Source organism: Heptranchias perlo, chromosome 4 (assembly GCF_035084215.1).
Source record: "Heptranchias perlo isolate sHepPer1 chromosome 4, sHepPer1.hap1, whole genome shotgun sequence".
Classification (NCBI taxonomy): domain Eukaryota; kingdom Metazoa; phylum Chordata; class Chondrichthyes; order Hexanchiformes; family Hexanchidae; genus Heptranchias; species Heptranchias perlo.
Window position 1 is genome coordinate 78,744,479 of NC_090328.1, and position 24,600 is coordinate 78,769,078.

At 42.4% G+C, this 24,600-nt stretch overlaps 1 protein-coding gene across 5 annotated transcripts in view; it reads left to right on the forward strand.

The window, feature by feature from the left end:
• The window catches only part of ercc6l2 (excision repair cross-complementation group 6-like 2), a 104,431-nt gene that overhangs the window by 17,707 nt on the left and 62,124 nt on the right, over nucleotides 1-24,600 (forward strand). For all 5 annotated transcript variants that reach the window (XM_067983198.1, XM_067983196.1, XM_067983195.1 and 2 more), the window contains 7 exons: nucleotides 452-571; nucleotides 2,248-2,441; nucleotides 6,123-6,284; nucleotides 8,432-8,639; nucleotides 10,146-10,286; nucleotides 11,950-12,066; nucleotides 15,211-15,330. In XM_067983198.1, the coding sequence (XP_067839299.1) occupies nucleotides 452-571; nucleotides 2,248-2,441; nucleotides 6,123-6,284; nucleotides 8,432-8,639; nucleotides 10,146-10,286; nucleotides 11,950-12,066; nucleotides 15,211-15,330 (1,062 nt within the window). The remainder of the gene's footprint in view (nucleotides 1-451; nucleotides 572-2,247; nucleotides 2,442-6,122; nucleotides 6,285-8,431; nucleotides 8,640-10,145; nucleotides 10,287-11,949; nucleotides 12,067-15,210; nucleotides 15,331-24,600) is intronic.

Here is a 24,600-nt window from a genome sequence, read left to right on the forward strand (position 1 = left end):
TAATATATCCCTATTGCTCACCAGGGTTAAGTTACAAAATTTACAATTAAGATAATTAGTGGCTGATTCCAAATCTAGCCAGTCCAATTTTGTGCACCCTGCTTGCAGGTCAGTTGCAGTCAATTGTGTCTGTCTTTGAACCATATACTCTGGTCTGGCAGACTACATAAAAACTAGTTGCTCTGGCAGGATGGAGAGAGTTCCACTCCACTAGATTTGAATTTAAAATTGAGATATTGGCAGATTTTCTTTTAGTGTAATAATACTATCACCAACAATATTCATCTGCTTTAAAAGAGGATATTTACCCTTTCCTTTTGCAATTTGCTTTTTACATTTTTATTTGACCTGATTAAATAATAACTTGAGTGGAGATAGTTGTAATATTCATTTTTTTTAAAAAAAAAGTCTTGACTGCAACTTGGTAAACTGCTAACTTTTTTTTCCACAGGTTATTTCCTTTCTAGCAGCTGTGCTTCATAAAACAGGGACCTGTGAGGATATTGATAATAACATGCCCAACTTTGTATTGAAGACTATGAAGAAGGAATCAAAAGCACTCAATGACAAAGTAATCCTTTATAGCTTGTATCTTGTTGCAAGTCTAACTTTCCTAGAAATAATACATTTTACTTTGATACTAGGAAATTCTTTATTAAACCTTAAGAGGTTGCCATTAATGGTAATATAAGTTGCAAACATTTTCTTGTTGAGTCTTTGATTCACTGACCACACTAGATGTGTTGACATTTTTTTTAAAAATGTATTTTCTTTTCATTTTAATCTTGCCCCTGTCCATCTGTCTTCATTTACGTTGTCTGCAACAGCAACTTGTGACCCTGGTAACAGTAAAACAATTCATGAGGTTTGGTACAAATCAGATGTGATTTCCTCTCTTCAAAGATATTGAGTTGTTTTGGAAAAAAAAAGGTGCCGAGAGCTTCAAATTTTCTACTTTTAGCCACAATCGTGCCATATCCTGAAAGAGAAGGCTGACTCTAGATAGTGATGATGTGGAGATGCCGGTGATGGACTGGGGTGGACAAATGTAAGGAATCTTACAACACCAGGTTATAGTCCAACAGATAGTGATGTCACTGATCACACTCACCCATGGTGTAGAATCATTGAACCTTACGGCACAGAAGGAGGCTATTCATCCCATCATGACTGTGCCAGCTCTCTGAAAGAGCTATCTAATTAGTCCCGTTCCCGTACTCTTTTCTCGTACTCTTTAAAATTTTTATTTTTCAAATATTTATCTATTTGCCTTTTAAAGGCCATTATGGATTCTGCTTGCACCACTGTTTCTGATAGGACATTCAGTGTCTTAATAACTTTTTAAAAAAAAATCTCCTAATTTCTCCCTTTTCTTCTTTTGGTGATTATCTTAAATTTATGCTGTCTAGTTACTGAAAATTTAACTAGTCTGTCAACATAGCTCAGTCCCTTCATCTTGTAAGTCACCCTGGTCACTCGTCACTGGACTTTCTCCAAGGCCAATATATCCTTCCTAAGGTAGGACATCTAAATCTGAACACATAATTGCAGTTGCTTTAATATTCTATATCGCTATACCTCTTCTGGTGATGCCAGCATCCCATTAGCCTTTTGATCACTTTTTGCACCTGCGAGGTAGGTTTTAATAACTTAAGTACCTGGTGTCCTACATTCTTTTGTTCTTCTCCCCTGAGTGCTTCCCCATTTGCTATTATTAGTTCAAAGTGTACTATTAGTTCATATTTGGTTATCCCAAACTGCCCACATACTTAATCTACCTAGCCTTTTCTCTTCACAATTCACCAAAACTCTTAGTGAAGCATCATCTGCAAACCTGCATATACTCTCCTCGTGTTGCAAATCCAGGTTATTTATATATAGATTGAGAAGCGGAGGTCCCAACACTGATCTCTGTGGAACGCCCCTGTCAAATCAAGAGTGTCTCTTTTATCCAAACTCTCTGTCTCCCAACCAGTTGCATATCCATCCATAAAGTTGTCTCCAATTCAATTTTAAGTAGAAGTCTCTTATGCAGAACCTTATGAATTGTCTGAATAATCCGACTATGTTACATCCTTTGATCATCCTCTATCCAGGAATTTGGTGACTCTGTCAAGGAACACTATTAAGTTAGTTAGACATAACCTATCTTCTACGACACCATGCTGACTCCCTAATCAGCTGATAATTTTCCAAGTGCTCACCCCAACAATGGACCTAAAAATTGTCTCCTATTTTCTACTGAAGATTTTCCTAATAATTGCTCCTCTGTCGGTGCTGCATAACTGGAAAGATGAACTGGATATCTGGGGTTATTTTCGAGTCTCTATCTTGCATGGCAACAAAAAAGATCACACTCTCAGTTGTATTCGACGGAGGAAGTGCGAGATCGTCCTAACAACCTATGAAACAGTCCGCCTCTGTTTGGATGATATCAATAGGTAATTGGTTCATATTACAATGTATTTAAAGTTGGATTGCATTCAAAGGGGTTATTAGGTTTGGTATACATTAAATGTAGGCTAGCCTGAGAGATCCTGTCTGTTTGGTGGCCAGAATTATCTCGTTATCCAATTAGCTGCTTGGTATTCTGCTTGGTATGGTGTACAGGCCGGCAGTACTGGATGAGCAGAAATTTCCTCCAACTAAATATTGGAAAGTCATTTGGGGGTAACTTTAACCCCCAAGAACGGGTGGGTTGGGGGTGGGTGGGCAGTAAAAATAGTGAAGTTTTGGAAAGGGATCGCATCCCGACTCCAACGCATCCACTTCCGGGTTTGACCCCTGCACACAACAGACACCTGGAAGTCCCGGCAGGCCAATACTTAAATGGGCAATGTACCTCATTGAAATAGTTGAGGTACTTAATTATTTGTGTATTACAAAAGTAAAGCAACTTTAACCTTACCTATTCGGGTTTCCCATCACTTCTGATTCACGTCAGCTGAAAGCAGGCAGGAAGGGCTGAATCCATGAGGTGAGTGCCTTTATTGCACTGCTCGTGGGCCAGGAGGAGCAGGAGTGCTTCTTCCAGGCACAACAAACTCACCTGCACGACATGACCCCGTGAACGGTGATTTTAAAAAAAATCCCGGTCCCTGATGCTGCCACTCCTCCTGATGCTGCACCCCCATCCTGTGCTGCACCGCCCGCCCCCCTGACCCCTCCGATGTCTTCGGACCCCGCCACAAACTCCATTCCCTAGCCACCGACTCCATCCCTCTCCCTGGCCACTGTCTGAGGCTGAGCGAGAACGTTTGCAACCGTGGCATCCTATTTGACCCTGAGATGAGCTTCCAACCATATAGCCATTCCCATCACCAAGACCGCCTACTTCTACCTCCATAACATCATGTGTCTCCGCCTCTGCCTCAGCTCATCTGCTGCTGAAACCCTCATTGGTGCCTTTCTTACCTCTAGACTTGACTATTCCAGTGCTCTTCTGGCTGGCCTCCCATCTTCCACTCTCCGTAAACTTGAGCTCATCCTAAACTCTGCTGTCCGTATCTTAACTCGCACCAAGTCCCGTTCTCCCATCACCCTTGTGCTCGCTGACCTACATTGGCTCCCGTTCCAGCAATGCCTCAATTTTAAAATTCTCATCCTTGTTTTCATATCCCTCCATGGCCTCACCCCTCTCTAATACTGTAACCCCCTCCAACCCTCCAAGATCTCTGTGGCCCTCCAATTCTGGCCTCTTGTGCATCCCCGATTTTAATTGCTCCACCGTTGGTGGCCGTGCCTTCAGCTGCCCTGTCCCTAAGCTCTGGAATTCCCTCCCTAAACCTCTCCGCCTCGCTACCTCTCTCTCCTCCTTTAAGACGCTCCTTAAAACCCACCTCCTTGACTCAGCTTTTGGCCACTTGTCCTAATATCTCCTTATGTGGCTCAGTGTCAGATTTTGTTTGATAACACTCCTTTGGTGCGCCTTGGGATGTTTTACTACGTTAAAGTGCTATATAAATGCAAGTTTTTGTTGTTGAGATCTAATTTGCCTATGTACAAATTATTTTTCCCTTAGTTGTTCAGTGGGATTAAAATCCTTGCAAGTTATTCCTCTGATAAGCAAATATTTTCTTCAATTCCAATGCAAAAGCTGTGATACAGAAACCAGCACCATCTGAGTGATATATGGAGGATGCATTGTGAAAACTTATCCAATGTGATTTATATTCCACAATTGATGAAAGATACTGCAATAAGCGTGGGGTCTCACTCATATCTGCTAAGTCTTCGTTTATAGAATAAGTTAAAGTGAATTAAAAAAAGGGTGTAAAAGGTGGGTTTGATTTCCTCTGTGACTCAATTGCAGTGAAATTAGAGGCAGAGTGAGGGCTAATTTTTCTATTGTGTTGGTAAATTTAAAAATGGTTTTGAACAATTTTGTCCAAGTGTATCAGCAGCGACATTGGAAAAGCATGCTTTTGAACTGTTAGGAAATTTGTTTCATGGCACATTGAACATGCTCTTAAGAATGGGGTATGGAGTACATTTTTATTATTTTTCTTCTCTACCTGCTTGCATCTGACTCTGCATTCTGCCTGCAACTGTACACCCTCCACTCGAAAGCTTGGCACAATCAGGACACTGTTTCCAATACCATCAGCTTGCAGGAGTTGTAGATAAATTGTGTAGCGCTCCACCTAGTTGAGTACTGATGAAACTTGTACAGTCGAGATGGCTGAGTTTGAGTGACTGGGCAATCCCCAGGACACTCAACTTTGGCTGGAAGTCAGGCTTTCAACAGCAACGGGCTGACTGGGATGTTTGCAGTTAAAGTTCAGAGTGGATTGTTTTAAAATTCAATCTTTATCTTTCTTGGGGATAAGGATGTGTGTAAAAAAAAAAGGGTCAAAATTAACAGTAACAACTTCAACATTTCCAAAGTTTATTTGCAATGGAGCCTAAGAAATCTTATAGAAAAATGGCTGATAGCCAAAGTAATATATTCTGTGAAATATCTGAAGTGTTTCTGATCAACGCCACTGATTTGCATTTTTTATGTAAATTGGACAGAATTACAGAATGCGATCTCCAAAACGCCAGTTAAAGTCTGCTAATCCCATGTAATAATCCTGGAATTGAATTTCAGTCACTGTAAGTTAGTGATATTAATTGTGGTAGTTTGGTTTGAATACAGTAGGAGCTCAAAGAATGTAACTGATTAAAGGCCGTTACATTTCCAGAAAGTATTTTTTCCTGAAACAATTGGATTATTTCTTTAGTTTCGTTCCACTCTGCCAAAATGTTTTGATTTTTTTTTCTCTCTTCAGTTCCGCTCCCACCATTTAATGCAGTGTTTTGTGAGAGTGTGGACAGGTGTCATGTCCCCAAACCTCTGCCATTCTGAAGTGGCCACTGGGACCTGTACATGAGTGGTGTAGCTTGCCGAGGATTTCCCTGTGATGTGGAACTTGTTTTCTGAAGTATTATGCAAATTAGACTATATGGTATTCCTCACTGCCTTTAGGGTGTCAGATATTTTTGCTTGTTTTTAAACAATTTGCCAACAAACTTCAGTTCATTTTCTAATGTTCTGGACTAGTTTCATATGTCTTGTATGTTATGTACCAAAGGGCCTGAAAACTTAGTCCCAGTTTAGGTGATGCAAACTTAAACCTTGGTGTTGTCACTCATTTTTAACCAGTCAATGTAAAAACATTTTTTAAGTAATCTATTGTAGAATAATTGCAGTGGAACTGATTCAAAATCTCTAGGTCACGGGTATAGAGCAAAGAGATGAAGAAGGATGAGAACTGGGCCCCACAGAGCAAGTTGTACTGTTATGGACTGGGAGTATTCCAGCTTATTTAGAATGTAAAACACGTTTGTGTATACCCTCCATTTGGACAAAGCTGGTATCTTCCAATAATAACATGTTCAGGGTCCTGGTGGTACCATTAGAAGAGAGCAAAATATTTAACAAAATTTATTAGTTCTGACTTCAGTTGTGAAGGAATTTTCTCCAGCAACAGCTGGAGAACTGCATTGTTACTGTTCTGGGATTTCTTCATCGTTAATTTACTGAACTGTAAATCTAGTGTGCTATCACAAGAGGTCAAGAAAACCTTAAGGATTACAATATTATGTTATATGTGGTTCATTTTCCATTCCTTGAACAGTATTGAATGGTCTGCAGTGTTTGTAGATGAAGCCCATAAGATAAAGAATCCTAAAGCTCAGATCACACAGGCTATGAAGGCCCTGAAGTGCAAGGTTAGAATTGGACTAACTGGGACCATTTTGCAGAACAACATGGATGAACTATGGTGTGTCATGGACTGGTAAGCAATGTGATTATACTTATTTCAAAAATGGCAAATTATTTCAGGTTAAATGTATGGAATGTTTAAGCAGAAAGCAGATACTAGAACTGCACCAGTTAGTCATTGACTGAGGAGTTGACCAATCTAGTCACATCACTTATTGTGTTAATTTTCTTCCGAAAGTGTCAATAGGTCATAGCCAGAGGCAACTGTTACAAGGACAGTTGTCTCCAGAATTTGACCCTGGTGGTCGCCAGGTGTACAGAAAGACGTGAGAAAATTGTACTGGCATTTCCAGGATTAAAATTGCGAGCCACCTGTCCTCATTTCAGTTGCCAACAGTTGTAAGTAATTTCCCATAGCCTAATACATACTCCAACAACTCTGGTTCAACAAGTGATAGTTGAACCTCTCTGTGTGTTCAAAAGACAGAGTTCCAAGTGACTTATGGGAGATTTTGTCACTTATATTCTGTGTACACATTTTTGAACTGGCATTGAATATTGAGCAGTAGCTGTGGCAGCTCCAGATTAACTGGATATTGATCTCATTACTGTTTGTGGAACATTGCTGGTGCAGAATGGTTGCTGTATTTACCAACAGAAAAGTGACTCCAAAAGAAGTTGTGTGTTAAACAACATGATGCACTATATAAATGCATTTTTTTCTCCTGTAATCCTGGTTAAAACGTGGCGATGTAGTTTAAATGCTTGCAGCCCTGGTGCTGCTCTGATCATTACTTTACTATATAAAAAGAAACTAAATGCAGTTTATGAAGAAGTACAATGATATTAAATACTAATGAATCTCTTGTGGTTATTACTCATGGTAGTCACCAACCTCTCTCCCAGTCACTTAGCCGGTCTGTCACAGGCTTGCTCTCTCTAAAGTAAAAATAAGCTCTTGAAAATAGTTTTCTAGTCAAAGCTTACCTCAAAAAGATTCTAAAAAGTTCATGGTGTTGTCATTTGGAAAATAACAAACTCACAATTACTTTTATGGCCTGAGGAAAGATGTATTATTGCAAGAATTATATGAGAAAATCTTAGTGCTGCATCCTTAGAGGTTTGTCCACAGCACAGGCACTCAAGGCTCGATTTTGCAATGGTGGCGGGTTGGCAGTGGGGGGGTGAAGGTGCGCGTGGCAAACCTGCATGAACAAAACTTACCGTTTCCGACGTGATTGCATGTTGATTGCTGATGATTAACGTCCTTTCCGGGTTTCGCGCTGGGCAGCCAGACAGGCTGGCTGCTGTCAGGAGCTGCAATGCGAGGGGGGGGTGCGAGAAAGAGAGTGAGCGAGACGTCATCCGGCGCTGGACTGGAAGAGTGGGGAGAGGGGAAGGTCATGGGGGGTGAGAGGGGAAGATAGTAGAGGGGAAGATCAGGGGGGGGAGAGAGGAAGATCGGGAGGACATCGGGGGGGGGGGGGGTGAAAAGTGGGACATCAGAGAGGGAGACGTCGGAGATCGGAGCAGGGTGTAAAGGTAGGTTCATTTTGTGTTTTCACTTCTGTCCATGGTTTTTTATTTAGTTTCTTGTTCCCTGATCCGGCCCTTCCTGCCTGGTTTCACCAGGCGTGAATTAGAAGCGGTGGGCAAGCCGCCCAGGTAAGTTAAAAATCGTTCTAATTACTTCATCTGTCACAGGTAAAGTACCTTAAGTACCTTGATGAGGTATATTTGGCTCTTTAACTGTCATCCCACCGGCTTTAATTGCCGGTGGGACTTCCGTTTTCGGGTCGCCCAAGCGCACGCAGGTAGGTCCCTAGGAAACTTGGAAGTCAGCGGGTTGGAGCCGGCTTCCGAACCCAAATGGGATTTCTGCGATTTTCAGAGACCCCCCCGTCCGCAATGCACCCGCAATTGCCTCCTAAAATCACCCTCTCAGACGCTGCTATGCTGGAATTGTCGGCACAGGTGCTAGCAGGGAGTTGTGGTTCAGCCTTTTGAGCTGTCAGGGTGCAGGAAGAATATCAACTCAAACTGTAAGATTCGCACAGAGCTTGAGGCCTCCAAGTAAAAAATTTTAGTGAGGGCAGTTAGATACAAAAATGCAGAAGTAATTCTTCCTAATGTGTTGAATTTGTAAATTATTACTTAATGTGGTTATTATTTGACTGATGGAGATAATGAATTGACTCTAGGACTTCTTGGTACTTGCAGGGCCATACCAGGCTGCCTGGACAACAGAGCCCGTTTTAAGGAAGATTTTGGCAATCCAATTGAATTTGGTCAGAGGCACACAGCAACCAAAAGAGAGCTGGCTGTGGGGCGAAAGTCCATGAGACGGTTGGCAAAACGCATGTCCTTCTGGTTTCTGAGACGTACTAAGGCTCTCATCAGTGATCAGCTACCAAAGAAAGATGACCGGGTAATAAAGTTCTGCCTGCTGATGTTTAGTGTATTCCAGAATGAAAATAGAAGGCCAGCACTCACATGAAGAATCTACTGGAGCATGCCCAGCAACAACCCTGGTCATCACAGCATAGAATTGGTGACCATCAATAATTGAACACGATGTCAAAATACTACTGAAGTCTGGTATATGGTAGCAGTATATGTGTACTCACATATAGCACAATAAATGCTATACATATATTAATCGGTGATATATATCTGTGTATATATATTTTTTATATATACTATGTATATAATATATAACAAAGAGAAAGACAAATAGAAAGTCTCAAAGACTTTGTGGCTGTGTTATACAAACTGCAGATGTGACAGTCCTTTATTGTTGCCCCTGCTATATTGTGTACAGGTATGTTGTTTCATTACCTCAGGTTATTCTGCTTTTTTGCAACAAGAGATAAAGGTGAAAATCAGAACCAACCTCACTGTCTTAATTCTATTTTTTAACAAAAACTTTGTCCAAGTTTAATTTTTTAATTTATCTCGAACACATGTACACAGACAGATGATACTAGCTACCAGGCCCATCAGCTAACAACTACGGGGACACAGGATAAATTATTTGAAATACAGTATAAATATTTTGTGATGCGCTGTTGAGGAGTCCTTTTAAAAATGGGATAGAAATGCTTTATAATCTTGAAGCACTCATGTAGGCAGACTGTTGCTCCCTACCAACCAGAGTGTGCCTTTACCTCCTGAGTTTCTAGGTCATTTGTAGCAAGCCCAAGGACTGCACAAAAACCTCTTGTCTCTTTATTTTGGCCTTCTGGTTATATCATGTGCCCTCATATAATTCTCATTGACTTTGGAAGGTGGTAAAATAAATACTCTATTAAATCGTGATTTCAATTATAAACCGCCAAACAGTTTTATTAAACTGTAATTGGGTAAGTGAACAGTAGCAAGGACACTATACATTTGCAGTAGTTACAGGCCTAACTATGCCTACTTAGAATTATAGAAAATTAAGTCGCATATGCTGAGCAAACCTTCATTGTGAATTAGACTCGGCTCAAGACCCCTGACTTAACCTTATGTGGGGGGCTTTCGTTAACCTTCCACAGAGTCTGTGGCTCCAGTATAGGGGTGTTCAAACAATAGCACAGTTGTGTCATGTTAACTTGGCTCTCATATTTCTAAGAGAAGCTGAATAAGCTACTTCTTTAGGTGGAGTTCCTCCATCCAATTATATATTTCCACTGTCATACTGGCATAGTACAAACCTAATCAAATACACTCTTTTCCTCATACAGAGACTTTAGTAGAAACTTACTATCACAGTAATTGATCTTGGGTTTCCATAGCTTTGTGTAGAAATAAAATGTACTCTCCTCATATAATGTACTGACATCTAAGATTAGCTACCAAAACTGGATATTAGAAGCCTGACTGACTATCAGTGGATGGGGGAAAAAACCCTGAATTTCCAGCCCCATTTGAAATGTATTGTTGTTCTCAGGTGGTGTACTGCTCTCTGACAGAGTTCCAGAAGACAGTATATAAGGCAGTACTGGAGACAGAGGACATAACGTTGGTGCTGCGAGGCTGGGATCCATGTGATTGCCATAGTGGCCGAAAAAGGAAAAACTGCTGTTATAAGGTCAGCCATACGACATCGGGTGAAGAGGTTCTTATTGGAGAATAGTTTGAAGAATTAGATGCTGAGTTCAATGAAATTGTGTTGACATGATAAATATAAAACCTGCTTATAATTTTAAAATTTAAGTTTCCCAGTCATTTCTGTGTTAGCTCAATCTATATGTTCACATTCCATTTATTTGGAAATGAGAAGCTTAGAAGTTAATGTCTAAAATCAGCTCATGTGTAAGCACAAGGTTAATACAAATACTTTCACCTGTTGTGCACTTAGATTAAGGGGTGACTAGTGCTGCACTCAAAGCAGCGAAAGCAAAAATCATTAAGTATAGCAGCACATATTCTGATCAGAGTTCAAGCTACTGCATTGAATTTTGAACCACTCATTTGTAACTTTAGGGGATTAAAAATAGTGAAGTTCTAGAAGGTGTTCCCTTCTTGGCAATTCCTCAGTTGTCTGCCTTTGCTAATTTTTTAAGTAGATAAACTTTGCTGTTTTTACAATGTATGTTTTTGGCTTGAGTTTTTCTGCTGGTCAAGGCGAGGGGTGTCGGTGCTACTGAATGGAATACTTATTGATTTTTGGAAGCTAGTTTGAGAATTAAATTTGGGTCAGGAATAGCACAAATTAGTCTCAGAGTAAAGCTCCCTCTGTTCTACCTCAACAATGTGCTTTAACCCTAAACTCAAAAGAGCACCTGATACTTTCCATTTCCTGCCCACTGTTGTGACCCCTTGAGTATGATTTTATAGCAGAATCGTGAGCAGTTTTGTGAGGTGGACCTGTTCCTGGCAGGAACAAGGTTGAGACTGTCCAAACTAATTTCGTATGGGAGCCTTACAGCTGACAGAGAAGACACTTTCTTCACATCAGTCTGGGCTGGATTCAGACTCAGATACTACAGGTGAAAGGGCAGTATATTAACCCACTGCATTCTTCCCCGTCCTCCATAAAGCTACTACTGTACATTATCTTAGCTCAGTTGTTAATCACTCTCGCCACTGAATTAGAAGCCCCAATCCAGAAAATGAGTCCGTAATCTAGGCTGACACTCCAATGCTGTACTAAGGAAATGCATTGTGGGAGGAGACATTCTTTGGATGAGATAATAAGCTGTCTGGCTGTTTTGGTGGTTTAGATGGACAACTAACCATCCCATGGCACTATTCAAAGAAGAGCAGAAGGTTTTGGTGACCTGGTCAACATTCTTTCCTTAGCCAACCCCATCAAAAAACAGATTTACTGGCCCTTCATTTATGGGACCATGCTATGTGAAAAATCACTGCTGCATTAGTCTATGTCACCACACTTCAGAGTAATTTCCTTTTATGTGAAATGTTTCGAGACGTTAGACATGATGCACTACCTTCATTGGAGCAGCAGGGATGGTCAGAGGTCAAAGCCAAGTGCTGAAATGTTGCTTAGCTGTCGGATTCAGAAATGGAATGAAAATGGCAGCTTTGTCAGGGAGGCTGCCACACTTTTTTTAAAAATCCTTCTAAATAATTTTTTTTCAGGGGTGGAAGTCTCCAAGATAAACTCTGTGCTCATATATTTTCAGATTCTAAGTTGAAATCCTAGTTACTGGTAAATTGAAAACTGGAATCATTTGACCTATTTGCTTTTTAAAAATACTGACCACTTTATAATGATTTTATTTTTTCAGCAAAATCAAGATGGCTCTACAGTACGACAAATCTATTTTAGTTACTTGGCAATCCTCCGTAAGATATCCAATCATGTTGCACTCCTGCAGCCTGATGAGAACACAAGCAAAATGCAGGTAATTCTTTGAATCTAGTTATTGATTAGAGAAATAAATTTATTTTACGGTTTCCCTGACATGTAAGCTAATAGCTTTCTTTATTGGAAGAAAGAAAGAAAGAACTTTTGAAGTGTAGTCACTGTTGTAATGTAGAATTAAGTTGGTGCCCAATTTTATGAATCTTTTGACCAGCTAGTAAGAATCGACTTCAGTTTATCATCAAGTGATCAAAAATTTTGCACTACCATTAAGTCAATTGAAGACAAATGACCTGAGATCTCTTTAAAAACGGGAAAAAAATTTGAATCATGTCTTACACTTTAACCTATTTTTCTAATTAGAATAGATTTCACTTAGTCCCTTCTCATCCCTCCATGAGTGCAACCTAGAATCATCTTATGGTTCTTTGTTGAATCCTTTCCATTGTCTCTGTGTCTGGTCTATGACCACAGCTGAGCTCAGTACTCCACCTGTAGTCTTGCTAATTCTTTATAAAATATCAGTATCCCTTTCTTAGACTTGATCAATTGTACAAACCAGCATTTTTAGTTGCAATCTTTGCAACTGCTGCCTCAAACTAACCATTTCAATGTTTGAGCAACTGTCACACCAGCTCTTTCCTGACTCACTTTATTTAATGTAATTATGTCCATTTTGTTAGGACATTTGCCATTTTTAGCAACAAACATGCATTACTCTACATCTGCCATCAACTATCCAGTCGGTTGGGGAACACTATCCCACGCAAATTCATTCACCATTCATCCTTTAGTGTTTAGTTAACGTTTCCTTAACAATTAGACAAGGAAATTAGTAGCTCGCCATGATGGGAATGGAAATCCATCATAATGTACCTGATAAAAAGTGACTTAAAATCGTCCTAATATTCAAGTGATCTCAAATGACAACGCAAATGGAAAAACTTGTTCTCAGAAATGTGTTTATAGTCACACTTATAATTTTTGAATTTTGTTTTTCTGCACAGAAGTATTTGATTTCTGGTAATTTTGAGAGAATTATCTTTTGCAATCTCTCTTCTTTTGTGCTCTTCCTTGTACTTAAGTGTACAGAAATCCAACTGTTAACTGAAAAGGACCCGCAACAGAAACTCACTCACCCCAGCTTTGGGAAGACAGGGAATGGAAGTGAGGGGGAAAAAACAATTAAAATCAGCCCTGCTGTTGGCTGGGGAGCGACAGCGGTGAGGATGGCTGCTAAATTGCTCTCCATTTAGAGCCAGGTGGCCATGAAAATACCAGAGTTAGGCAGGATAGAGAGGTGGGATCTGCCATTGAGAAAAGGTGAATTGAGACCTTGTGTGGCCACTGCTTAGATTTTAAAAAGACATTTGATAAAGTTGTTTGTGAGGTATTTAAGGAAGATTAAGGTGAAATCATTAACTAATTAGTTGTTTGTGTTGATAATTAGCTTGGCAATATAGTTGCGATGATTAATGAAATACCTAATGTAGTTCTATATTTTCATATTCTCAGTCTCCTGTTTACAAAATTCATAAATTATATGAAGGAAGGAGGCCCTGTTGTAAAATTAACAGCAGGCTATGTGGCCAAAAGATTAGCATGATGGAGATTAACAGCTTTCAAGGGGATCGGACAAATTAAACAGATGGACTAAGGAATGGCAGGTGAATTTTGATATGAATCAAAGGGAGACAATGTACATCAGAACAGAAGTGGTGAACCATGGGTTATATTTTAAGTAGGTCAGTAAGTTGTAAGATCGGGGAAAGAGATATGTTAAGAAGAGCCTCCCCTTACAGAAAGGATACCACTAAGGTTTCTTTTAAATCAGTGCATCCTCATTAATTGGGGGAACGCAATTAACGGGTCCTATTTTGCAATGAGCTGATGATTTGGGAGAGGCCCATTCTAGAGGGAACACTCATGGGTGCCTTCCTTTACAACGAGACAGGTCCTATTTTGTGTAGGTCAGTACTAACTTTGAGCCAGGGGAATCTGGCCCCATTGTGACACAATCAGGTGCATCCCACACCACCCCCCTCCCCCCCCACCCACCCTAAAGGGATGTCACCGCTAAAAAAATTGGGAGATTGATTTTATAACAAAACAAGATCTCCATTTGCAAAAATGGAAAAAGAAAAGATTTGTATGTGATTATTAACCATTCAGTGTGCAACTGCTGTGTTCTTGGGCTGCGAAAGTGACGTCTGATAAATAATTGGTCATTTTAAATAGTCTTTATTGTAATGTTACACTAATCTCCAGGAATTACACTTGAATACCTTCTGGAGTCAGGCATGAATTTCAGAAAAGCTTATCTTGGAAACTTTCATATGATTAGTTGCCTTCCCCAAGAGATTAAATGGGAGTGGAATTTACGATAAACTGGACTGCATTGTGCCTATGCCGGCTCTTTGAAAGAACCGTCCAATTTTGTCTCACACCCCAGCTTTTTTCCCATAACCCTGCAAATTAGTCCTCTTCAAGTGCATGTCCCAATTGCCTTTTATAAGTTCCTATGGAATCTGCTTCCACCTCTTTCAGTTAGTGCGTTCCAGATCTTAACAACCCTCTGTTTGAAAAAAATTCTCCTCATTTCCCCTCTAGTTCTTTTGCCAATTATTTCAAATCTGTGACCTCTGGTTACCGACCTACTTGCCAGAGGAAACAGTTTCTCCATACTTGCTCTATCAAAACCCCTCATAATTTTGAATACCTCCATTAGGTCTCCCCTTAACCTTCTCTGCTCTAAGGAGAACAATCCTAGTTTCAACAATCTCTTCACATAACTGAAGTTCTTCATCCCTGGTATCACACTGGTAAACCTCCTCTTTACCCTCTCCAAACCCTTGACATCCTTCCTGAAGTGTGGTGCCCAGAATTGTATACCGTACTCCAGCCGACGCCTCACCAATGATTTGTAAAGGTTTAGAATGACTTCCTTGTTTTTGTATTCAGAGCGCCTATTTACAAAGCCAAGTATCCCATATGCTTTCTTAACCACCTTCTCAACTTGACCTGCCACCTTCAAAGATTTGTGAATATGCACCCCCAGAAGGAGTGGACTTCATGGAACAAATTGCCTTCTCTCATTCCATACTTGTGTTAATGCTGCGTGATGTATAGAGAGATTTTGATCAGCAAGTTTAGTTCAAATTTATGATTTTTGTCTTTGTTTAAGGCATCGACTGTCAGAAGAGTTTGTGAGCATGTGTTTCGCAAGTTCCCAGAATTTGTACAGCAGAGCAAAGAAGCTGCTTTTACCACCATTTCTGATCCTAAATACAGTGGGAAAATGAAGGTAAGAATCAGGACAAATGTTGCATAAATGGGCCCAATGATTCAATTTTTTTTGTAAAAAATGCAAATATTTGTATTTTTCAATTACAACAGCGACTTACATTTATATAACACCTTTAATGTAAAATAATCAGAAACTAAGAAATGTAGCAAGAAGGTTTACGGGTGGTGATTGAAAACAAGATCAAAGAGGTAGGCCTTTAGGTGTCTTTTGAAGGAGAGGAGAGAACTGGCAAGGCAGAGGGGCTTAAGGAGAATGTTTGAGTGTAGAGCTGAAAAAACTGAAGGCGGTGGAACCAAAAGTGGATTGAAGAGAAGGGGGATGTAAAGCGGAAAAGCAGACAGTGCGTACAGCAACATAGGATTGAATGAGGTCGCAGAAGTAGGAAACAGCAACACCATGGAGAGATTTGCAGATGATCACAAGGATTTTGAAATTGTGACACAGGCTGATAGGGAGGCAGTAAAGGTTGGTGAGCACAGTTTTAATAGGGAAATGGGGCTTAATGTGGATATGGTGCAGGCAGTGGTGTTTTAGATAAATTGTAATTGCAAAGGGTAGAACTAGGGAGGCTGGCAAGGAGAACTTTGGAGTAATGGAAATCTGGAGATGACAAAAAGACAAATGAACATTTTAGAGGCAATGAAAGTTAGGTAGGAGATGAGGTGAGCAATGTTGCAGCGATGGAGGTAAGTGGCCTTGGCGGTGGCAAGGATGTGGGCTTTGAAGCTCAGCTCAGACAAACAGAACACCAAAGTTGTGCATTATTAGATGGGCATCGAACATTTTGTTCATCCAGGATGTTAGCCCTTATCGTAACTCGGGGCATGAGTTCAGCATGGAGGCAGTAGGGCGAGCTGGAGTAAGGCCCGGGCCATTTTATCTCCCAGATGAGTCTCCCGCCAATCCCGGCAGGAATCAGTACCTGGCTTGTGGGCGGAGTGGGATTTCGGGCAGCAGGAGTTCGCCGCCAGGAATTCGCAGGGACGGTCTCTGGCAGGTAAGTGCGTTGGAGGGGAGGGGTCCTGAGGTGTTCGCGGACAGACGGGCGGGGAAGCCTTGGGCAGTGGAGGACCGGAGGAGCACACCTGCTCCTGGCCCACAAGGAAACCATAAAAAATGTTAAAAACTTTCCTTCTCAGCCCTCTTCTGGGCCTGCTCCTGTCTGCCGACAGCTTTCTCTTGCGAATTCGGCACTAGTTATGGGTCATGCAACTGTGCATTAAAATCATGTCGGCGCCCAACTTACGTCATAGGACCCCAACTTTCGCATATTTATGAGGCTCTCTACCTGTCTGTGGCGAGGAGCTCCCACGCTACCCAAAACACGCCAGTTTAACTGGTGGCAGGCATGAGTGCGGTGCCAACCCAGAAGGGAGGACGATGTCTCTATTTTAACTCCCGCACACCCCATTCTCAGGCATGGTGGGGTGGAGGGTGTTAAAATCAGCCCTGTTCTATCGGCTGAGCAGTCAGATGGCATACTTTGGGGTTGAGTTGAGAGTAATGGCAGAGATGTAAAACTGAGAGTTGTTAATATATAGTATACATATAGGCATGGTGTAAGCTTTCACAAATGATGTCACCAAGGGGGTAACATGTAGCTGAGGAAAAGAAGGAGACTAAGGTTAGAGCCTTATGTCACACCCAGTGTGACTCTATAGGAGTGGGATGAAAAGCCATTGCAGGAGATGTGCCCGTTAACTGGGACAGGAGGGAGTGGAGCCAAGCTGGGCCATGTATCACGGAGGTTGGCCAAAGAGCAGAAATGGTGAAGAAGTATGGAATAGTGAACTGTGTCAAATGCCGCAGGAAGGTCAGAGAGCATGAGAAGGAACAATGCACTGTAGTCACACACACAAAGGATGTCTCTGATGATTTTGAGAGCTGTTTCTGTGATGTGGGAAGAGCAGAAACCAAATTGAAGGGATTTGAAGGAGTGATGGGAAAGGTGGGTACAGTTGGACGACAACAACACATTCGAGGACTTTAGAAAGGAAGGGGAGGTTGGAAATGGGATGATTGTTGTAGAAGAGAGGAGAACGAAGGATGGGTTTTTTGAGGAGATTGGTGATGATGACAGTCTTGAAAAGTGGGCTGACAGAGCCTAAAGACAATCCATTGACAATGTCAGAGAGTAATGGGCTGAGCAGTAGTAGATGAGGAATTGAGTCAGGAGGTCAGAGGTGTTAAGACGTCTTGAGATGACAAAGGCTATGCAGTGAAATCTGAGGAGTGCAGGCAAGGGGAATTTAGGTGTAGACTGAAATCACTTGAGGATGAGACATTGTTCAGTGCAGAAGCATAGTGAAGCTAAGAAGTTGCCAGGGAACTTGGGAGGGCAGCAGACAAGGATATTGAAAGAGAAATGGGAGGTGTGGTAGAGAGGGTGAAGTGCTCAAAGGGAGAGATAGTACTAGAGGAATAAGGGGATAGGTCAAGACAGGATCTGGCAGTGACAACCACATCACCATGGTTTTGGCAAGTGAGTTGGTGGAATGAATGTCTTCTCTGGTCCTGGCTAGCTCCCACTCAATTACTCTTTTCCTCCCTCCCAGTAGCAATCACACACCCGGGCCTCCTGCTTTCAGGCCTCCCAGTGTTGCTTCCAGCTCAGGCAGGTCTTATTAGAGTGCTCTGCCTATGGACCCAACCTGAGTACTGGTTCCACTACCAGTCCAAGCAAATCCATGTCTTGCTCCCCATCACTTTTGTATTCCAGGCTTCTCTTCAGTACCTCAGTGTTCACTGCCCATTTCCACTGAACCATCTCACCAGCCTCAGTTCACATGGCTTTCCCTCCTCCAGCTCGGGAGGAGGGAAGAAAGGAGAGAGGCAGATGGTGCACACCCTGTTGGATGAGAGAGGAGTAGAAAAGAAAAAGAGAAAAAGCTATAACCAGAAACAAACAGAGGAACTTTCTTGGAGAAGGTAATGAAAGATCTCAGTCTTCGGGTGCAGACACATTTTTGCCTCACCCTGGATGCTTCATTCGTGTAAGATCCTGACTTTTCAGCCTAGAGAGCCTGACTCCACAAATCATGGGACCAGGTCCTGCCCCAGGATTTAACACTGCAAGCAGTGTTGTGGGAAATGACTTATTTGGCACTAAATTGCTTCTCTTACTCAAAGGCCACAAGATGACTGCAGTAGGAGATATCCTGTTGAGGTTATTCCCAAGACATACGATGGGGCACATCAGTGAGAGCTTCGCTTTGCATCTAACTGTTCTATATCTAAACCTAATAACCCAAAAATGTTTTATAAATACCTAAAGAACAAGAGGATAACTAAGGAAAGAGTAGGGCCTATTAGAGACCAAAAAGGTAACTTATGTGTGGAGGCAGAAGATTTGGGTATGGTTCTTAATGAATACTTTACGTCTGTCTTCACAAAAGAGGAGGACGATGCAGAGATTGTAGTTAAGGAAGAGGAGTGTGAAATATTGGATGGGTTAAACATAGTGAGAGAGGAAGTATTAAGGGGATTAGCATCCTTGAAAGTAGGTAAATTGCTGTTACGAGAAGCAAGGGAGGAAATAGCGGAGGCTTTAACAATCATTTTTCAATCATCCCTGGCTACAGGCGTGGTGCCGGAGGATTGGAGGACTGCTAATGTTGTACCATTGTTTAAAAAGGGAAAAAGAGATCGACCGAGAAATTATAGGCCAGTCAGCCTAACCTCGGTGGTGGGCAAATTATTGGAATCAATTCTGAGGGACAGCATAAATTGTCATTTAGAAAGGCACAGGTTAATAGAGTCATAGAGTTATACAGCACGGATAGAGGCCCTTCGGCCCATCGTGTCCGCGCCGGCCATCAGCCCTGTCTACTCTAATCCCATATTCCAGCATTTGGTCCGTAGCCTTGTATGCTATGGCATTTCAAGTGCTCATCCAAATGCTTCTTGAATGTTGTGAGGGTTCCTGCCTCCACAACCCTTTCAGGCAGTGAGTTCCAGACTCCAACCACCCTCTGGGTGAAAAAGTTCTTTCTCAAATCCCCTCTAAACCTCCCGCCTTTTACCTTGAATCTATGTCCCCTTGTTATAGTACCCTCAACGAAGGGAAAAAGCTCCTTAGTATCCATCCTATCTGTGCCCCTCATAATTTTGTACACCTCAATCATGTCCCCCCTCAGCCTCCTCTGCTCCAAGGAAAACAAACCCAATCTTCCCAGTCTCTCTTCATAGCTGAAGCGCTCCAGCCCTGGTAACATCCTGGTGAATCTCCTCTGCACCCTCTCCAAAGCGATCACATCCTTCCTGTAGTGTGGCGACCAGAACTGCACACAGTACTCCAGCTGTGGCCTAACCAGTGTTTTATACAGCTCCATCATAACCTCCTTGCTCTTATATTCTATGCCTCGGCTAATAAAGGCAAGTATCCCATATGCCTTCTTTACCACCTTATCTACCTGTTCCGCCGCCTTCAGGGATCTGTGAACTTGCACACCAAGATCCCTCTGACCCTCTGTCTTGCCTAGGGTCCTCCCATTCATTGTGTATTCCCTTGCCTTGTTAGTCCCTCCAAAGTGCATCACCTCGCACTTTTCCGGGTTAAATTCCATTTGCCACTGTTCCGCCCATCTGACCAACCCATCTATATCGTCCTGCAGACTGAGGCTATCCTCCTCGCTATTTACCACCCTACCAATTTTTGTATCATCAGCGAACTTACTGATCATACCTTTTACATTCATATCCAAGTCATTAATGTAGACCACAAACAGCAAGGGACCCAGCACCGATCCCTGTGGTACCCCACTGGCCACAGGCTTCCAGTCACAAAAACAACCTTCGACCATCACCCTCTGCCTTCTGCCACTAAGCCAGTTTTGTATCCAAAGTGCCAAGGCACCCTGGATTCCATGGGCTCGTACCTTCTTGACCAGTCTCCTGTGCGGGACTTTATCGAAGGCCTTACTGAAATCCATGTATACCACATCCACTGCGTTACCCTCATCCACACGCCTAGTCACCCCCTCAAAAAATTCAATCAAATTAGTCAGACATGATCTTCCCTTGACAAAGCCATGTTGACTATCCCTGATTAATCCTTGCTTCTCCAAGTGGAGACTAATTTTGTCCTTCAGAATTTTTTCCAATAATTTTCCTACCACTGATGTTAGGCTCACTGGCCTGTAGTTCCCCGGTTTTTCCCTACTCCCCTTCTTGAATAATGGTATTACATTAGCGGTTCTCCAGTCCTCTGGCACATCCCCTGTGGCCAGAGAGGTTCTGAATATATGTGTCAGAGCCCCCGCAATCTCCTCCTTTGCCTCACACAGTAGCCTGGGATACATTTCGTCCGGGCCTGGGGATTTATCCAATTTTAGGCCTGCTAAAACCGCCAATACCTCCTCCCGCTCGATGTTAATATGTTCGAGTATATCACAGTCCCCCTGCCGTATTTCTATGTCTACATCGTCCTTCTCCATAGTGAAAACAGATGCAAAAAATTCATTTAGAACCCCTCCTACATCTGCCGGCTCCACAAACAGATTGCCATTTTTGTCCCTAATGGGCCCTATTTTTTCCCAAGTCATCCTCTTACCCTTAATATACTTATAAAACATCTTAGGATTTTCCTTTATTTTGCTCGCCAGTGTTATTTCATGGCCCAATCAAGGACAGTCAGCGTGGATTTGATAAGGGAAGGCCGTGTCTGACTACCTTGATTGAATTTTTTGAGCAGGTAACAAGAAGGGTTGATGAAGATAATATGTTTGATGTAGTGTACATGGATTTTAGCAAGGCATTTGACAAGGTCCCACATGGCAGACTGGTCAAAAAAGTAAAAGCCCATGAGATCCAAAGGAAAGTGGCTAGTTGGATCCAAAATTGGCTCAGTGGCAGGAAGCAAAGGGTAATGGTTGACTGGTGGTTTTGCGACTAGAAGGCTGTTTCCAGTGGGGTCCCGCAAGGCTCAGTACTAGGTCCCTTCCTTTCTGTGGTATATATTAATGATTTGGACTTGAATGTGGGAGGCTTGATCAAGAAGTTTGCAGATGATACAAAAATTGGCCATGTGGTTGATAGCGAGAAAGAAAGCTGTAGACTGCAGGAAGATAGCAATGGACTGGTCAGGTGGTCAGAAAAGTGGCAAATGGAATTCAATCCAGAGAAGTGTGAGGTAATGCATTTGGGGAGGGCAAACAAGGCAAGGGTGTACTCAATAAATGGGAGAATACTGAGAGGTGTAGAGGAACAAAGGGACCTTGGAGTGCATGTCCACAGATCCCTGAAGGTAGCAGGACCGGTAGATAAGGTGGTTAAAAAGGCTTATGGGATACTTTCCTTTATTAGCCGAGAGCATAGAATATAAGAGCAGGGAGGTTATGCTAGAACTGTATAAAGCATTGGTTAGGCCACAGCTTGAGTACTGCATACAGTTCTGGTCACCACATTACAGGAAAGATGTGATTGCACTAGAGAGGGTACAGAGGAAATTTACGAAGATGTTGCCAGAGCTGGAGAATTTTAGCTATAACGAAAGATTGGAGAGGCTGGGGTTGTTTCCTTCAGATCAAAGGAGGCTGAGGGGAGGTTTAATTGAAGTATATAAAATTATGACGGGACTAGATAGTGGATAGGGAGGACCTATTTCCCTTAGCAGAGGGGTCAGTGACCAGGGGGCATAGATTTAAAGTAATTGGTAGAAGGATTAGAGGGGAGCTGAGGAGAAATTTTTTCACCCAGATGGTGATGGGGTCTGGAATTCACTGCCTGAAAGGATGGTCGAGGCGGAAACCCTCAACTCATTTAAAAAGTACTTGGATGAGCACTTGAAGTGCCACAACCTACAGGGCTACGGACCAACTGCTGGAAACTGGGATTAAGCTGGATAGCTCTTTTTTGGCCGGCACGGACAGGATGGCCCAAATGGCCTCCTTCTGTGCCGTAACTTTCTATGACTCTAAACTGGAAGCGCTTAATGCTGACACTGGATATCCATTTGAATCCAACCAGCAAGCTATGGATGCCAGTTGGGCGTCCTGAATCAGCTCCCTGGCTTTGCCCCACAGGAATGCCAGCCAGCAGCTGCTGCAGATAGGGCCCTGGGGGGTGAGCCCAACAGGGGCGGGCGCAGGCCTGGGCGCATGCAGTATATTTGCGGAGCCAGAAGGAGCACTCTGGTCCCACAGTATTAATGTGAAACTTAACCTTTATAGAGCTTCTTTGGCTCCAACGCCAGTGAATCGGGCCAGAATGTGCACGGCGCACCCTCCAACCAGTTCTCTCCTAAAATGGCAATCGGGATCTTATGTACAGTACGTCATTGGACCCCGATTTGCATTTTAAATGGACCCATCGCCTGACTCAGTGCGTGCTCCAGAAGTCCAGTGGTAGGTCCAATGGAACTTTGCCATGGCCTCAGTGACAGCGGCCTGAAGGTAAGTCCTGGAAGGGGGGGGGAGTGGAACGACAACGGTGAGGAGGGTAGGGGGAAACCGATCGCGTGGACTCTGGAGTAGGGAGAGCACTCCTGCTCTTCCTGGCTCCACAGCAGCGTTTTTGGTGGCAGCCGCAGCAGTCGCAAAAGAATCCTGAGCGGAGCAGGCCAGGCATTTGCTCCGCTCATCGCGAACCAATTTCCCAGAGGGGTCCTAAAACAGCCCGTAAGCCCCTCATTAACATATGCAAAGGGCCCTAACGTTTGTTTTAGGTGCTGCCTGGGATGCCTAAAAAAACGGCCCGATTAATTTAGCAGTGGCCCAAACCCACACACACATCAGGCAGGTCTCCCCACTGCTAAATTTGTCATCGTTGAGCCCATTTTATGTCCCAAAAATGGGTGCATCGCATACCAATTTCTGATCCTTTATGTAAATAGAGGATTTCAGAATGTAGTACACCAGTACATTTTCAAAACTTTTTTTCACAGCATTGATTCTCACATTAGAATTCTAAACAATTTTACAACACCAAGTTATAGTCCAGCAATTTTATTTTAAATTCACAAGCTTTCGGAGGCTTCCTCCTTCCTCAGGTGAACGATGTGAAAATGCCACCTGAGGAAGGAGGAAGCCTCCGAAAGCTTGTGAATTTAAAATAAAATTGCTGGACTATAACTTGGTGTTGTAAAATTGTTTACAATTGTCAACCCCAGTCCATCACCGGCATCTCCACATCATTAGAATTCTAAATATTATTTTGTATGATTGAGTGCTGAGTAGGAGGTGTGGGTGACAGCAAGAACTTTATTCAAAGGCTTTGTTTTGTTTCGAATTAAAGTCATCTGTGTGTTTTGAGTTGAGATCCCACTCACTCCGATTTTCTCCCCCTTTCTTTCGATAGTGGCTGGGGTAAACTGTGTACTGTTCCAAGGCACGACAACCCTTTGATTTCTCATCATATGATCGTTTCTTCATGTTCAGATCCAGACAGTGAGTGACAGCAGATTATTTGGCCAAGAGAAGGTGGGGGGGGGGGTGCGGGGGGCAGAATCAAAGCTGAGCTCAATCCTCAAATTCCCCATTGTTCACATACATTCACTTTCCAGCAGGGATCAATGGATGGCTGTCAAGAGCTAGAACCCTGGCTGATTTCCCCCCCCACTAACCCAAGAGTGCTGAGGCCACTGCACTGCTCACACTGAGAAAAGGATATGTTAGCATAGACTAAGGATCTTACTTGGGATTTGCTTGGTCTGTATGGCTCAGATACAACAATTGGTGTATTTACCATCTGAGCCACCGTTGGAGCCCCTGAATTGAAATTCAATTGGAAAAGTAGCTTTTCCAAAGTTTGACCTATCAGTCTCCAAATGAACACCTGTCGATGACATCACCAGGGTAAGGGTGAAGATATATCGCTAAATAAATATTTTAAAGTGCTTTAAATCATGTGTGTAATCTGTATCTTTCTGCTATAACAGGCTGGAATTTATTTATATGTTAAGTTAGTGACTGCATGTATTTTTATTGCTCGTTCTGCTTGTCTAAATGCATACAGCTTGTCTCTACATTTTCAAGCAGTAAATTTGAACCTGCAGCTAAGTTGATGTTTATAGGTGGATTCCAGCCTAGCTGATTTGAAAAACTCTGTAAATATTGAAGTACACATCAATAGTTGTAATATTTTATTACTGAATGAATGAAAGCAGTGGACGTGGTGCAGAAAATTCCTCATTTCCCCTTGGTGCATTTCGTCTTCTGCGTGGTCCATTCAGTCTGCCACTGCCAGATGTGGACATGCTTCCCTTGAAAATAACAGTCCAGCCATTGTACACAAGGCACCAGTTATTTGCTCCCCTAAACCATGGAACAT